General features: G+C 34.6%; 1 protein-coding gene across 1 annotated transcript; it reads left to right on the forward strand.

Moving 5' to 3' along the window:
* Positions 1 to 1,297: 1,297 nt before the first annotated feature.
* Positions 1,298 to 11,761, forward strand: LOC143247559 (protein obstructor-E-like). Its single transcript, XM_076495834.1, has 5 exons — positions 1,298 to 1,457; positions 5,626 to 5,823; positions 8,758 to 8,960; positions 10,244 to 10,351; positions 11,631 to 11,761. Exons 1-4 carry the CDS (start codon positions 1,409 to 1,411, stop codon positions 10,286 to 10,288), a joined length of 495 nt encoding a protein of 164 aa, XP_076351949.1. The 5' UTR covers positions 1,298 to 1,408; the 3' UTR covers positions 10,289 to 10,351; positions 11,631 to 11,761.
* The last annotated feature ends 4,078 nt before the right edge of the window (positions 11,762 to 15,839 follow it).

The raw sequence follows: 15,839 nt of genomic DNA on the forward strand, positions 1-15,839 counted from the left end.
TTGACCTTTACTTTTATAACGCACCTATGTCCCCAGAACACAAAGTGCAATTTTGCGGCAAAGGAACACGGACTATGGACCCTTATATTCACATTCTTTCATACTACATTAATATTTGCAAATTAAAACAGGCTTTGTTACAGTAATACGTGTACTAGAACGAGATCAGAGTGTTTCTAATAATTAACTGTAGTTGCACATCTTTAGCCTTTCGTATCTGGTCGGTAGTTACAAGTATGCGTCGAATAACAAGTGATTTCTATGTATCCAAGGTTTCTTCCTTGAGTATCTCATTCATGAAGTATGCAGCGCGTTTTGATTGGAGGTTATTCTAACGCACGTTGTTATTTCTATGCAGCCAAGGTTTCTTCCTGACCAGATTATCCGATGAAGAAGGTAACACGTTTTAATGGAGGTTACTTTAGTGCAAATTCTTATTTCTATATACCCAACGTTTCTTCCTGACCAGATCATCCAGTGAGTTACGTAGCACGTTTCGTCTGGAGGTTTATTTTCACCTACTTAACAAAGATTTTGATATATTTTACGAGAAGGATTTTGTTTGTTTGTTTGTTTGTTTGTTTTGAATTTGCAAGGGCTATCTGGAGCCCTGAATGGTATTGCAGCTAGTCATTTCTTGGGCTACTCTTTTGCCAACAAATAGTGGGATTGACCGTCACATTATAAACGGCTGGAGGGCGAGCATGTTTAGCGCGACGCGGGCGCGAACCCGCGACCCTCGGATTACGAGTCGCACGCCTTACGCGCTTGGCCATGCCAGGCCATACGAGAAGGAATTTGTCAGAAGATGACTAAAGATGGCTCCTTAGCTAGTATCCATCATTTCTCCTGTATTTACAAATACTCTGGTTCATACCATAGGAGTTATCTTCAAGCCAAACTGATGCAATTTAAGTATGTCTTTTATAATTTCTCCAACTGGTAATTTTAATGTGTGTGTGCTTTCTTATAGCAAACCCACATCGAGTATTTTCAGAAGTACAAAGTAATTCAATGTTGTTCGAACTTGTAAAAAACGCTAAAACAGAATTATTTTTTTCCCTAACCTTTATCTTGTTCTGTAATCAATTCGCCATTTTATATTTCCCCATACATTTTTTTTTCCACCAATCAGAATAGCCAAGCACAACTCACCTTCGTCTGCTGTTTAGTATAACGGGTTTTCGATGCCTTAATTATTGTCGTTCTTTGTTTGTTTTTTTTTAACCTACGACATCACGTACCAGAATGAAGAGGTATCTTCTGCGCTTGCGCACTGGTCGAGATCCATTAGAACGTTTTACTTACACCAGGCTCGAAATGCTTGTTATTCAGACAAGTCACAAGCCTAAGAACTAACTTTACTGAACTACTAGGACAGAAAACAGTTAGATTGGTATACTGAAACATGAAACTTCAACTAGTGTTAGCGGTGGCTTGCTATTCGTTTATCTCAGGTAAGCATTGTTATAAATACGAATATTCCATCGAATAACCTAAAAATCACAAATTGACAGCTTTATAAAAATTGCTCATGAGAAGTGATCAGTGTTATAACGTTCGTGTTAAGTGAAACGTTTATCGCAAAGTTTTATAAAAGTCGTCATTAGTGAAACGCTCATTTCTCTTGTTACGTAAGACAAAACATCATTGTTATATTACTCGTAAAAATCCGTTTCTTATTATTACATTCGTGTTAGTACCACATTAGAGTTTATTAGTAAGGTAGGTGCATTCTAATCAGACTATCTTGTAAAACTTGCTTTCGTAATGCTGAGAAAACAACATTAGAGGGATTTCATATACTCTTTATACAAGATTTCTTTGTTTTGGATACTTGCACAAACCTGCATGAATTTATATGTGATAGTCTTTCCTAATTTAGAACTGTTAGGCTATAAAAACGGCAGCTAGTTAATAGTAAGCCCTCCAATAAGTCGTAGGCTACTATAATCGAATATCGAAATTTAACCCTCTCTCTTACAATGCAACCACGACCCTAAAGTGCAGAGAACTTTTTCACGGCAACGAGACAATAACCATGGATCCTGAGATTCATATTTTGGCACGCTAACCACTTGGTCACGCCCGATTCGTTTATTACAGTAAAACTGCTTTTATTATTGTTATTATAACATAGATGATTGTTTAACTTTGTTCTAAACCTGCTTTCCTAGCCATCTAACTGCCGAAATTAAAAACGTGTTATAAAGCCTTCGAAATAGACTTCTGGCTTTACATTGCTTAGCTAGTAAGAGATGGTATAATAATTATGTTATACCTTAATGCACGCCTATACAGACAAAAAAGCACTTTAGTTAACCCTAAAATGGACAAGAAGATATAGTAGCTGAAATGGGATGTTTGTTTGTTTTGAATTTCGCACAAAGCTGCTCGAGGGATATCTGCACTAGCCGTCCCTAATTTAGCAGTGTAAGACAAGAGGGAAGGCGTTTAGTCATCGCCACCCACCGCCAACTCTTAGGCTACTCTTTTACCGTCACATTATAACGCCGGCTGAAATGGAGAGCGTGACAGCGATTCGAACTCACGACCCTCAGATTATGATTCGAGCGCCTTGATCATCTGGCTATGCAGAGCACCGATAGATTTTATTCCACAATAGTTTCTATTTTAATTAAAGCCATAAATGGTAGAAAATAAGTTCTATTTCACAATAGTCTCTACTTTAAATAAAGGCATAAGTGATCATGCAATAAGTCTCTATACTAAACGATCTCATAAATGATGGAGAGTTGAAAGATCTATTTATTCCAACAATTGGGTCCTTATAGGATCACAATAACATATCACATGATATCAAAGTAAATAGTATGCTTTCTTTTTTGGCTATAGAAATATCTAATTTTATCTGCTTATTCTGGATGGCCCGCCACGTTGACGTACTTTGTAGACCCCAACCCTATCTTGTATTCCTATTGAATATTAGGCAGCTTCTTCCAACTATCTACCACGTCATCTCAAGGATGTATCGTGCCGCTGACAAAAATTGTAGTTCTATTAAGCAGATAGCGCCTTCTGGTGGCCATTTTGATCCCCACAATTTCGCTTTACTCGTTGTCTTGTTATATCGATTAAGAATTATTCCTCTATGGTGAATAGCTATGAATTAAGTAATTACAACTGTTTCTATAACAGTTATCAGAGTTTTAGGAGTATATTTCACTGCTATTAACTACCTTGTACAACAATTAGGAATATTCCACCATTGCTAACGTATATTACAATCACGTGTCTGCCAGTTGTGATGAAACAGAAACGAATATATCAACTTAACTAAAATCAATTAATCTTTCATACAATTCAATCAGTGTAACTTATAAATTACACAATTGCACTACCTGATATATTTTTTTATAAACATGCATGCGCAGTTAAACTTATCTTTTATCTTCTCTACGATTTTAGATATAACGTTCAGCTAAAACGTCACAAAATCCATATTGCACATTTTACGCATACATTTTAAAAACTCTCAATATAACGAAAACAATAACAGTAATTATTATAACTCCGATTTTGACCACAGATGTCACAACAAAATATTCAAATTATATATTTACCATAAATGTGTTTGTGTTTTTTTTTTAACATTTGGTTCTTTCATAGGAAACAAAAAGTTATAAACACAACCTATCAACCTACTTAGGTTCTTGTCACATTGTAACTATAAAACAACAATAGTTGACATAATGTGATCATTAGCCAATCAAGTTACATGTTTGATTGCATCTCTGACTTGTTTAGTTTCTTTCTTAAACTCTGTAATTAGCCATACATAGTTTTTTTTTATTTACAGATAACGTTTTCCTAATACCTATTTACTTTTTAATAAGATGACGTACATAAATTTTACATACAATAATAATAAATTAAGTAGTCAAAGATCGTGAAGGATGTTTTGATTTATCAAATGATAATAAAGCTACAGTTACTGCTAGAACTTAGGCCTGTTGAATAAAGTAAGAAATTTCAGTTTTCGAATTTTGTAAGCGCTGTATAGCTGAAAAGCAGCGAGATAGAGCTATTCATATCTAGCTTCATTACCTGTATAAGTACTTTTTTTTTGCTCTTCCACTTCACACACGTAGTAGGAGTTAGCTCTCTAAAGATACCGATTGTATAGTGTACAAAGTATTGAATATTCTACATGTTAAATTTATCTAGAGTTAATCTATTATTGGCTGGTAATTTCTCTTTCACCTTGTACTTAAACTTTTTAAAAGACAAGTATATTGTTGTAAGAAAGCTAACTTCGAGAGGTACTAACATCATTTTCACTAGAAATATGATTTTTATTTTTTATTTTCTACTTTTGCATGAAATAATAATGAAATGATAAGGACTGTTTTGCTTTATCAAATGATGATAAAATCATAGTTATTTCTGGAACTAGATCAGCGATAGACCTGTTGATTATATATGATGATGAACGAAAATAAGAAATCTCAGTTTTGTTTATTCGTCGGTTTTCGATTTTGGGACGCTCTGGATAGCTAAAAAGTGGCAACACCAGCTATACAGCGACTACCCCTGGTAGCTTTTGTTATCGAAATTCTGATGACCTATAGGGAAGAAAATCCAGATAAATTTTGAATTGCTTTAATACTGGAGTACACAAAGAAAGTTTGCGCACTTTTCGTTAAAATAAAAAATAATTATTTGTGTTTTCCCAAGTGAAGCCTAATCTGAAATAGATAGCAGAATAAATCGAGTTCAGACAGACATTCTGAGAGGGGGAGAAAAGGATTTGGTCACGTGTTACTTCTGTCACGTTAAATGATAGATACGTTAAATCTTTATTTTAGCCACTAACGTAGGTCAAGTATGTGACACAGTATTTACGTTTATGGTCATTTTATCGGTAGAAATTGAAGTGTAAATTACTAGGTACTTATTCTAACTATATACGATTTATAATAACATTGTCATATATTGTCTTCAGAATCGTGCTTCCTTTATATTTGGATGTGCTACAGGTGCTGCTAGATTTTAGTTTTTTTTGTCAGTGTAACAGCTCATCTTAAATATTTCATTCAATCGGATTCATCTTGCTTTAGATCTCTTTCTCTTCAATATAAGCATTTTTTGGCAATAATAATTGGTAAGCTAGCCAACATTTTAACCCTAAAAAGTGAATAATTATTAGAAAACACGAGTGAATCTTCAGTAGCCGCGGCTCTAATTAGATCTCAAATAGGTCAAGAGATGGAGCTACGAGCTAAATGTTTGTACTTTGAAAATATTTCAGAGCCATTTTATGAGCTGCTTTGCCCCATTTAAAAAGTAACCTGTTTAATGCTAAAAACAAGGTTTATAATTGGGAAGAAAAATACCCCAAAGTTGGATAATTACTATTATTAAGAAAGTCAGTTTTTAACGCTAGAAAGTGGGTAATTGGGAATAAAGAAAGCTAAATATTTTTAACTGTAGAAATTAAATTTTCCTAGAGTTCTGTTAACTCCTTAAAATGTTTCTAGCAAATTAATTTCAAAAAATAATTAACTTTCCATAAAAAAAACTGACTCTATTTTTCCAGAAAAGTGGTATAGTTCATTTGAGAATATTATAACAATATCTTGAAAATGTATATTTAATTTTCAGTCACTGGCCAGTTTGAGTGCCCGACGAAGGAAGGTTATTACCCTGACCCCAAACAATGTGACAAGTACTATAGGTGTCGTGATGGAAAGCCCATCGAGCATCTGTGCGATGACGGTTATGTTTTTCCCATCAAAAATCCTCTTTACTCTCGCTGTGACTATCCATTTAACGTCGACTGTGGAGACAGAACCGAATTACGTAAGTGACTCAAAAGTTATGTTCACCATTATTATTACTTTTACGTAAAATATTAAGGAACTTAAAAGTACCAGAAATTTCAAAGATACGTTAATATAGAAGAGGATTATCAGAGATTTTTTGGTTTCATCTTCTTCAAAGAGGACATGGTAAATATTTTGAATGTTTTTATCGTTATTTGTGACACAAAAAAATGCTTGTTTATGAATATTAATGTGTAATTGAAACGTTTGCATTCGCGTATCCACAACACGGGTTCGAATTACAGCAATTTTTCAATCATTTAAAGGAAACATATCACGCATTAAGAGGAACAATGAAGGCACCAGTGATATATATGTTTCTTCAACTGTCTAAGCTTCACACATGAATATAATTGCTATTCGTAAGAAATACGCTTTAGATTAATGTAAACAAAGGAAGAAAAAGACAACCTCATATAATGTGGTTTTGCAGGATTTCTTCTGATTGTAACCAATTCTGTTCTAAAACAAAAATGTTCAAATTAATTTCTCTTTAAGATTTTAATGTCATTTTTTTCTCTATAAAAGTAGATTTTCTTAGAAATATCTAAATATATAAAGTTAGCTTTTTAAAATGTTTGATATTGACTTTTAGAGGAAAAGGGTTAGTATCAGGTCATCCCACAAATAATGTCCGAAAACTTAATACAGAAAGTGCATCATCATTTCTGTATTTGTAGAAAGTTTTAATGACTAGAATATGTAGAAAGACATGTATAAAAATATTCAGACAAATAAAAGAAACTAAAACAACTCCACCTTTTTAGATCATTAATCAAATAAACCCTTATGAAGATGGATGTGTCTGAGGAACACATCAGACATATAATACTTTATGAGTTTAATAAAGGCAGTAGTGCAGCAGAAACTACACGAAACATTCAAGGTGTTTATGGTGCGGAGTCTCTCAATGAAAGAAAATGTCGAAGGTGGTTTCAGAAGTTCAGATCAGGTGACTACAGCTTAAGTGATGCACCACGTTCAGGTCGTCCTGTTGAGTTTAATTTTGACTTGCTGCTAGCTACACTTGATGAAGATTATGTTGTGATAGTTGAAGAACTAACACAGAAGCTTGATTCAACCCATTCAACAGTTCACCGTCATCTGCAACAGCTTGGAAAGGTGTCAAATCTTGGAAAATGGGTCTTCCATAATTTGACAGAAGCTAACTTTAGAGCAAGAGTGTACATTTGTACTTCTCTGTACTCTCGTGAGCGTAACTCACCTTTTTAGGAGAGGTTAGTGACTGGAGATGAAAAATTGATATATTATTAAAATGCTAAGGGCCGCAGACAATGGCTCATTGCAGGTAAACTGGCTAAAGCGCAGCCCAAAATGGACCTCCACCCTAGGAAAAATCGTGTTAAGCGTTTGGTGGGATATTGTTAATGGGATATTGTTAATGTGATCCACTTTGAGTTGCTGCTACTCAATGTAACGATTACGTCAGACTTCTATTGTCAACAGTTAGAGCAATTGAATGTTGCTTTCATCAATCGTAAAGGTGCTGTGTAACACCAGGATAATGCATGGCCCCATACAGCAACGATCACATCTGTAAAGATTGCAGAGCGAGACTAGGAAAAACTTCCACATCCTCCTTATTCTTCAGACCTTGCCCCATCTGATTATCATCTATTCCAAAGTTTACAGAACTATCTTGATGGAAAAGAGCTTGGAACACATGAAGATGTTAAAACTCTGCCCTCTCTACATTCTTCCTCCAAATCCCCAGAAATTTATACAAGTGACATTCAGAAGCTTGCGAATGTAATTAATAATAATGGAACATACATTATTGATAAAATAACATTAAAAGCGCTTGCAATCCTTTCTCTTTTTCTGAACCTAAAATCGGACCTTACTTAAAGGATGACCTGATATATAAGCAAAAGTTCTCCAAACCTACGCTTTTTATGGTTGGCGCACAACTCAGTGAAATGAAGAAATTCGAGCATTTTTATCAATGGTTCTCAAACTCAGTGTAGGAAAGTTCGAAAAGGTTCACGAAAATATAAATAAATGAATTACCCCCAGGTTTCTTTATCTGAGTTTATAAAGTAAAACGCGCCGGCATGGCCAGGTGGTTCAGGCACTCGACTCGTAATCTGAGTGTCGAGGGTTCGAATCCCCATCACACCAAACATGCTCGTCCTTTCAGCCGTGGGAGCGTTATAATGTTACGGTCAATCCCCCTATTCACTGGTGAAAGAGTAGCCCAAGAGTTGGCGGTGGGTGGTGATGACTAGCTGCCTTCCTATAGTCTTACACTGCAAAATTAGGGACGACTAGCCCAGATAGCCCTCCTGTAGCTTTGTGCAAAATTCAAAACAAACCAAACCAATAAAGAAAAATATATCTGAATGCTGGCGCTTCTTGGGAGGTGAAGCTTCCTAGACAGCATGGTGTTTCTGACTGGTGCCCCTTTTAAGCTCATATGTTATTGGACAATGTTTTCTTCCATTTTGTATTGTAGGGTGTTTATGAATTCCCGGATGGAACTGCACAGTTACTATAAACGAGTGCACCCTTCTCATTAATAGTGACATATTGTATCTCTTAAACCAATAACATTCGTGTCGGTAAGAACAGAGTCAAGTACCTCTGGGAACAGAAATGGTGACAGTGTCAAAGTATTTGTGTGTCAAAGTTTATGATATACTTACAACTACAATTTCTTTAAACTCTCACCGTTTGAATTTTCAGCGGTGCATTTTTAAGACATCTCGGTTGTTAAAAAATACAGCAACAATAAACTTTTATATCAGTATATACAAAATGTATAAAAAAATTATACTTCAGCGAAAAATCTTAAAGATTTACATGTAGATCATTTTACCCAGTAAAAGGTTAGTCAAAAGAACCGAAAAAATTCAACAGAAATTAACCAGCCTTTTTTTATGATCCACAGAACCAGCTAAGAGTTCAAAGCACTGTCCCAGGAAATTTGGAATTTTTATACACGAACAAAAGTGTAACCTTTTTAGACAGTGTGTTAACGGAAGAGCTTACACCCGGGAATGTAGCCAAAGCTTGGTTTTCAATCCCGCTTCTGGAGACTGTTCATGGCCACAAAACGTTCCTGGTTGTGAATATTATACGGATGAACTTGAGGTAAGACATGAAACGTACGTTTGCTTGCAGTTTAAAAAAGTAAACTTAAGATGATTTGAGTAAAGGTTAGATGGTCTAGGAAGTTGCCTCTTTCCTTTTAACACAAGCTATCAAAGAAGAGTTTGTATGCCAGGAGAAAAGACAATAATATTGTCTTCCCTTTTTTTCTTTTATTTTCTTTTTTTTTTCGCCCTCCAGTGGCTCGGCGGTACGTCTGCGGACTTACAACGCTAAAAACTGGGTTTAGATACCCGTGGTGGGCAGAGCACAGAGATCCCATTGTGTAGCTTTGTGCGTAATTCAACAATAACAACTTTTCTTTTTTCAAAGTCAGGAGCCTTCTGATGGTGAAAGCGTTCTGGTTGCCTTTTTTCTGGACCTTTTACTGCCATAAACAGAAGAGTGTGTGTTTTCTTATAGCCAAGCCCCCATTGTGCTATCTGCCGAGTCCACCGAGGGGAATCGAACCGCTGATTTTAGCGTTGTAAATCCGTAGATTTACCGTTGCACCAGCGGGGGTCAAGTGAGAATAAATTAATTATTCTCTATCAAATATCTCATGACGAATAATTTCTTTCGAATTCGTCATGCTGACCTCAGGTCACTCACCTTATGAACCTTGCTTGAAATGCAAACTGAAATTCGCTTAGTACCCAAACCAAACTGAAAGTACACATAGCAAACAGTGACCATTTGACCCCGACTAACAATGTATCAAAGAGATTCGCTTCTTGGCGACAATGATAAAAACCGAGTTTTACAAATTGATATCAAACGTTTACAATGTTAGTAACACGTTTATAAAAACAGGCTCATTATAAAGCGCACTTCATTTAATAACTTACATGCCCGCCTCTTAGTGACTCAGCAGTCTGAAGTCTCATGTAGCCCACTGTGCTTAACAAAACAAAAATCTACATTTTAATATAAATACTTGCTTCTGAACAGCAAAAAATGACTAATTCGGAATATTGTATCGTTTAATACTGTGGATGCAACATATTCACACTTTTCATCAATCAGAAGCCCCCCCAGTGGCTTAGCGGTAGTCTGTAGACTTACATCGCTAAAATCCGGGTTTCGATACCCGTGGTGAGCTTTGTGTAGCTTTGTGCTTGATTCAAAACAACTTCAACCAATCAGAAATACCCACACTTTAATTCACAAACCAGAGTATATTCAGATTACCTTCTTGTAGATAAATTATCTCTGTAACCTATTTGTAAAACAATTATTTGATCAATGCCAAGGTTTAAAAATGTTTCTGTTTTTTGTAATTACAGGAAACTAAAGATGAAGTTGCTACTTCCACCCAAGCAGAAGAGTAAATCTTATAAAAACAACCACACCTAGAGAAACTGTTACGAACGTGGCATAAAACTTCATTATATGTATGTATAAAATGAGTAGCAGTCCTTTAAATATTTCGCTGTTTTCACGAACGAACAAAACTCGCGAACCCCTGCTGTTAACCCACGTAAAATGACGATGTTTTTTTAGAGATGTTATCGGTCGTTAATTACAAATATTATACAGTAAAATAAAGTTTGCAAAAGTCTATAAATAATTAACAAAAGACAGTAGTTTATGTCTTTGCAAAATTGAAAATGGTTACTAAATATTATTGTGCTATGTAAAAAATACCTTTTAGAAACACATTATTAAGCTGTTGTTATAAGTGAAAACCCTTGTTTAGACATAACTTCATGTTATTGTGATACAAGGAAAAGTACCCATCCCTAGTGACAGGAAAAGTAAACTTAATTTATCAATTTAAATTATATATATTTCACAGTTAATTGTGTTTCACTCACAACCAAAGCTCTGATCCAGTTGTATTGCTCATAGCGAAAAGTAATTGTTGAACATTTCGGTTATGCTAACAATCCCTCAACAATAACATACAGTAAATCTACGTTGTCATTGTTTAAATTACGTCATAGTTTCAAGTGTGAATAATAGTGTGGTTAATTACCAACAATTTAATACAGAATATCCTGCTTCAGAAACAAAATTTGGTATCAACATTATTCATGTCTCTTTTTACGTCATTTCAAAAGTGAACGTTGAGCTTTGCCTGCGTGCGCAGCTTTTTAAACGCGAGACAGACGATCGTTCGGACATACCTGAAGGTTCGAAATATTTATAGGGCGTAAAACCCCATTTGAAAACACAACCTAAAGTTATTTTTGGTAAATAAAACTTTTTTTTTTTCAAATACAATTTAAGTTAATGTAATAAGTAAACTTATTCTGTTAATCACAACCCAAATCCGTGTGGTAAATAAAATCCCTCTGTAAAACACAACCTAAATTCACTCTGGTGAGCGAAAACATTTTTTCAACCACAGTTATTTTGATAAGTAAAACCCAGTTAATGTTGATATCCACTAATTATGACGCGACTTATCATATACTGTTTCATAATTGTCATTAATTTTATGTTTGATTCAGAGTTGCTTGTTCTTTAGGTTATATATTTTATTGTTTTTTGTTGGGTTTTTTTTTTTTTACAATTCGAACACGATTAACTTTACTAATTTATAAAAATATAAAACTTTTTTCAGCAACCAGTTTTCAAAATTAAACTTGTTATATTAATTTTATAATTCATAATAACGTAAACTCTTTTATTTTAACCTTAATTTTTATCTATTTTTTGTTCCTGTAGTTCGTCGTATCTAGGCAACAGATTGGAAGAACTATCAGAAAACGTTTCACTGTTGTTTTTTTTGTTTTTTTCATTTTCGATATTAAAGTTTTAATAAAAGGTTTCTCACTAAAACGAGAAAGAAAGTTCCACCTCTTGTGTTTTCTGTGTCACTAACACGTTTCCATCCATATTTACGGGTTTATAAAAAATTCGCACTTAAAAAAAAACTATTTCGATTAAGAATTAAAACAACAGTGATGAAACGATTTAACTTATTACCACTCTGTTTCCGCTAGTGCTTAATAATGTACACATTACATTAACCTAATTTAATGTAGTTTATCAAGATGAACTAATTGTAATTCTCTGCTAGATTACTTTTCTGTCAGTCAAATTCTGTCTTCACATCCTGTTACGTAATATCACATAGGCCTATCTTTCATGGCGTCACATTTACCCTCTTGTGGTGCAGTCATCCATAACTCTACTTATCATGACGTCACATCTACCCTCTTGTGGTATAGTATTCTGTAGACCTACCAATCGTGACGTCACATTTACCCTCTTGTGGTTTAGTATGCTGTAGATCTACTAGTCATGACGTCACATTTATCATCTTATGGTGCAGTATCCCGTAGACCTATTTATAATGACTTCAGATTTAGCCTCTTCTGGTGTAGTATTACATAGATCTATCTATCATGACGTCACATTTACCCGTAGACCTACCTATAATGACGTCACATCTACTCTCTTGTGATGTAATATTCCACAGACCTACCTATAATGACGTCACATCTACTCTCTTGTGATGTAATATTCCACAGACCTACCTATAATGACGTCACATCTACTCTCTTGTGATGTAGTATTCAGCAGACTAACATCTCAAAACACCACGTTTCTTCTCGTGGTGTAATATTCCATGGACCACCAAACTTTCAAAACGCCACAGTTTCTCTCTTGTGACGTGACGTAAGATCTTACTTGCGATAAGTATTTCTCACACTTTTCATTCATAGCTCCACAGTTTTCTACAGGGTGGCCCATAAGTCCCTAACCCATCAATATGTTGTGTCTAAACAACGTTATAATACTAATGATGAGTTGAAGGCAGCTGTTACCGCGGCATTTGGAACAATAACCCCTGCTATGTTGAGGAAAATGTCTCGCAGAACATGGCGTCGCATAATATTATGCAGCGAGAATGAGTGACAGCACACAGATACACTGGATACATAAGATATATGGATGGGTAGGGACTTACGGGCCACCCTGTATAACACATAAACAGACAAAACTCAGTTACCTTTGTATTAAAGTTCACAGAAACTTATTGGATGAAACCGTGAATGATAATAATAAATGTTTATCTTTACACGAGGAAAATAATGAAAGTTTAATAGTTTTGAGAACAAAACTGAAAAAGTGGCGTTTCAAGAATGTATCGGCACTAGTAAGACATTAACGTATAACATAACTAGACTTCAGTTTTATTAATTTTAAACCAAAAGAAGCCAAAAGTAAAGTCGTACTAATTGTTACTTTTCTAAATATACAGAGGGTCCCTAAGTTATTCATCGGATAAAACTGAGGCAACTGGTAACTATCACCCTGGAGTAAAACAAAACGGTTTTTGTGATGTTGTTGTTTTGTTTCTTTTTGAGGCGGAGGGAGGGAGGAAGAAATAGTTTCTGATATGATGGTAAACGTTCGTTAAGGAAATCTGTGTCAGTACTTAGTTTGTAGCATTCAAATTCATAACATTTGAATATTTACGAGATAAAAGTTGGCTATATTCACCTACTTGTTAAAACAATTGGATGTATTCATATATTTGTTAACAAATTGGCTGTATTAACTGACTTGTCAAAACAATTGGCTGTATTCACCTACGTGTTACAATAATTGGCTGTATTCAGTTGTAAAAACAATTGGCTGTACTCACTTATTTGCTAAAAGAATTAGCTGTATTCACCTACTTGTTAAAACAATTGGCTGTATTCATCTACTTGTTTAAACAATTTGCTGAATTCACTTTCTTCTTAAAACAATTGGCTGTACTCACTTATTTTTAAAACAATTGGCTCTATTCACCTACTTGTTAAAACAATTAGCTGTATTCACCTATTTATTAAAACAAGTGGCTGCATCCACTTGCTTGTTAAAACAATTGGCTGTGTTCACCTACTTATTAAAACAATTGGCTATATTAACTTACTTGTTAAAACAATTTGGTGTATTCACCAACTTGTTAAAACAATTGACTGTATTCACCTACTTGTTAAAACAATTGGCTGTATTCACACTCTTGTTAAAACAATTGGCTGTATTCACATTCTTGTTAAAACAATTGACTGTATTCACCTACTTGTTAAAACAATTGGCTGTATTCACACTCTTGTTAAAACAATTGACTGTATTCACCTACTTGATAAAACAATTGGCTGTATACTCTTGTTAAAACAAACTTACTTGTTAAAACAACACCTATAAAACAATTGGTGTATTCACCTACTTGTTAAAACAATTTGGTGTATCAACTTACTTGTTAAAACAATTGGCTATATCAACTTACTTGTTAAAACAATTGGCTGTATTCACCTACTTGTTAAATGTTCTAGGATTCACGAAGGTGTGTGTAAGATCAATTCTAAATTTTGGCGCATAAACTAATGCTAATAAAACGATAGGGCCACATATATATATCATTATTAATTGTCTGTTAGGGCAGAGAGATGGGGTGATATATTATTTTAACCTAGCATTGTTTATTAAAAAGTATTCTACTGGACTTTAAAATTTCATAAACAAATTATAAATGTCTAACAAACGTTGTTTGTTTTGTCGTTGTTACATTAGAGCTGAAAAACTGAAGTGAAAACGGTTTGTAGTTTTTTTAACGCATGTTTAGAGTTGCATTAGCTCCGAGAAACTAATGAATAGAAAGCGATTTACAATATTTGGAACCGATTTTCTGGTTTATCTCACGAACAAGAAACGTAAAAACGGTTTGTAAGATTTCAGACAAATGATTTGTGTTATACCAGTTCTAACAAACTGTGATTGTTGGGACTAAAAGAAAAATTATTCAAATAGAATAATTATTAATTCTTAAACTTTCTTACAAGTTGGTGAATGAATACATGTGTAACATAAACAGTACATCGTATAATTAAATGGTAGGAACTTCTGTTTATCTTTTAAGATGCATATACTACAGAAGCTTGAAGTAAAACTTACCTATCTTCAATAGTACAAGAACTTTGACACATCTAAGGCAGATCTTTTAATATAAACAGAAGCTGTATAAATATATTTAGGTGTATGTGTCTTCCCACTATCACATGTTTAAGCTATGAAACAGGAGCTGTATAAACGTATTTACGTGAACGTGTCTTCCTACTATCACATGTTTAAGCTATGAAACAGGAGCTGTATAAACATATTTACGTGAACGTGTCTTCCTACTATCACATGTTTAAGCTATGAAATAGTAGCTGTATAAACATATTTACGTGTACGTGTCTTCCTACTATCAGGTATTATGTTTGAAAACAAGAGATGTATAAGTATATTTACGTTTACGCGTTTCCTGTTATTGTGGGCCCGGGCATGGCCAGGTGGTTAGGGCGATCGACTAGTAATTTGAGGGTTGGGGTTCGAATCCTCGTCACACCAAACATGCTCGCCGTTTCAGCCATGAGGGCGTTATAATGTTACGGATAATCCCACTATTCGTTGGTAAAAGAGTAGCCCAACAGTCAGCGGTGGGTGGTGATGACTAGCTGTCTTACCTCTAGTCTCACACTGCTAAATAAGGGACGGCTAGCACAACAGCCATCGTGGAACTTTGCGCAAAATTCGAAAACAAAACAAAAACCTGTTACTGTATACGTAATATTCTTGTTTTTCAAGAGAACAAATGACTACACAGAAATCTACATACGACGTCAGGCAGTACAGTAGTAGAATGTCTTGTTTTACCTTTCTGTTGATTCAACACCTTTAAAGTATTCGTGGAAACAACTTAGAGCAGGATAAGATTTCTTTTTTCCGTGTATTAAACAAATATAGAACATTTCAGTGACCCCAATGTTCAAAACCTATAGCAAAGTGTAATAAGGTACACGCATCACCTTCCATTATAAATGTGCCTCAATTTAGAATACTCGTAGTTGATAACGATTTACATAAATTCGCTTCGTTAGTGAACAGTTGAAGTGC

The sequence above is a fragment of the Tachypleus tridentatus genome, chromosome 3 (genome assembly GCF_004210375.1).
Source record: "Tachypleus tridentatus isolate NWPU-2018 chromosome 3, ASM421037v1, whole genome shotgun sequence".
Taxonomy (NCBI): Eukaryota; Metazoa; Arthropoda; class Merostomata; order Xiphosura; family Limulidae; genus Tachypleus; species Tachypleus tridentatus.

Coding starts and splice junctions, on each gene's coding strand:
- LOC143247559 (XM_076495834.1), top strand. CDS start 1,409: ATGAAACTTCAACTAGTGTTAGCGGTGGCTTGCTATTCGTTTATCTCA. Junction 1,458..5,625: donor TTGCTATTCGTTTATCTCAG/GTAAGCATTGTT, acceptor TTTAATTTTCAG/TCACTGGCCAGTTTGAGTGC. Junction 5,824..8,757: donor TGGAGACAGAACCGAATTAC/GTAAGTGACTCA, acceptor TATGATCCACAG/AACCAGCTAAGAGTTCAAAG.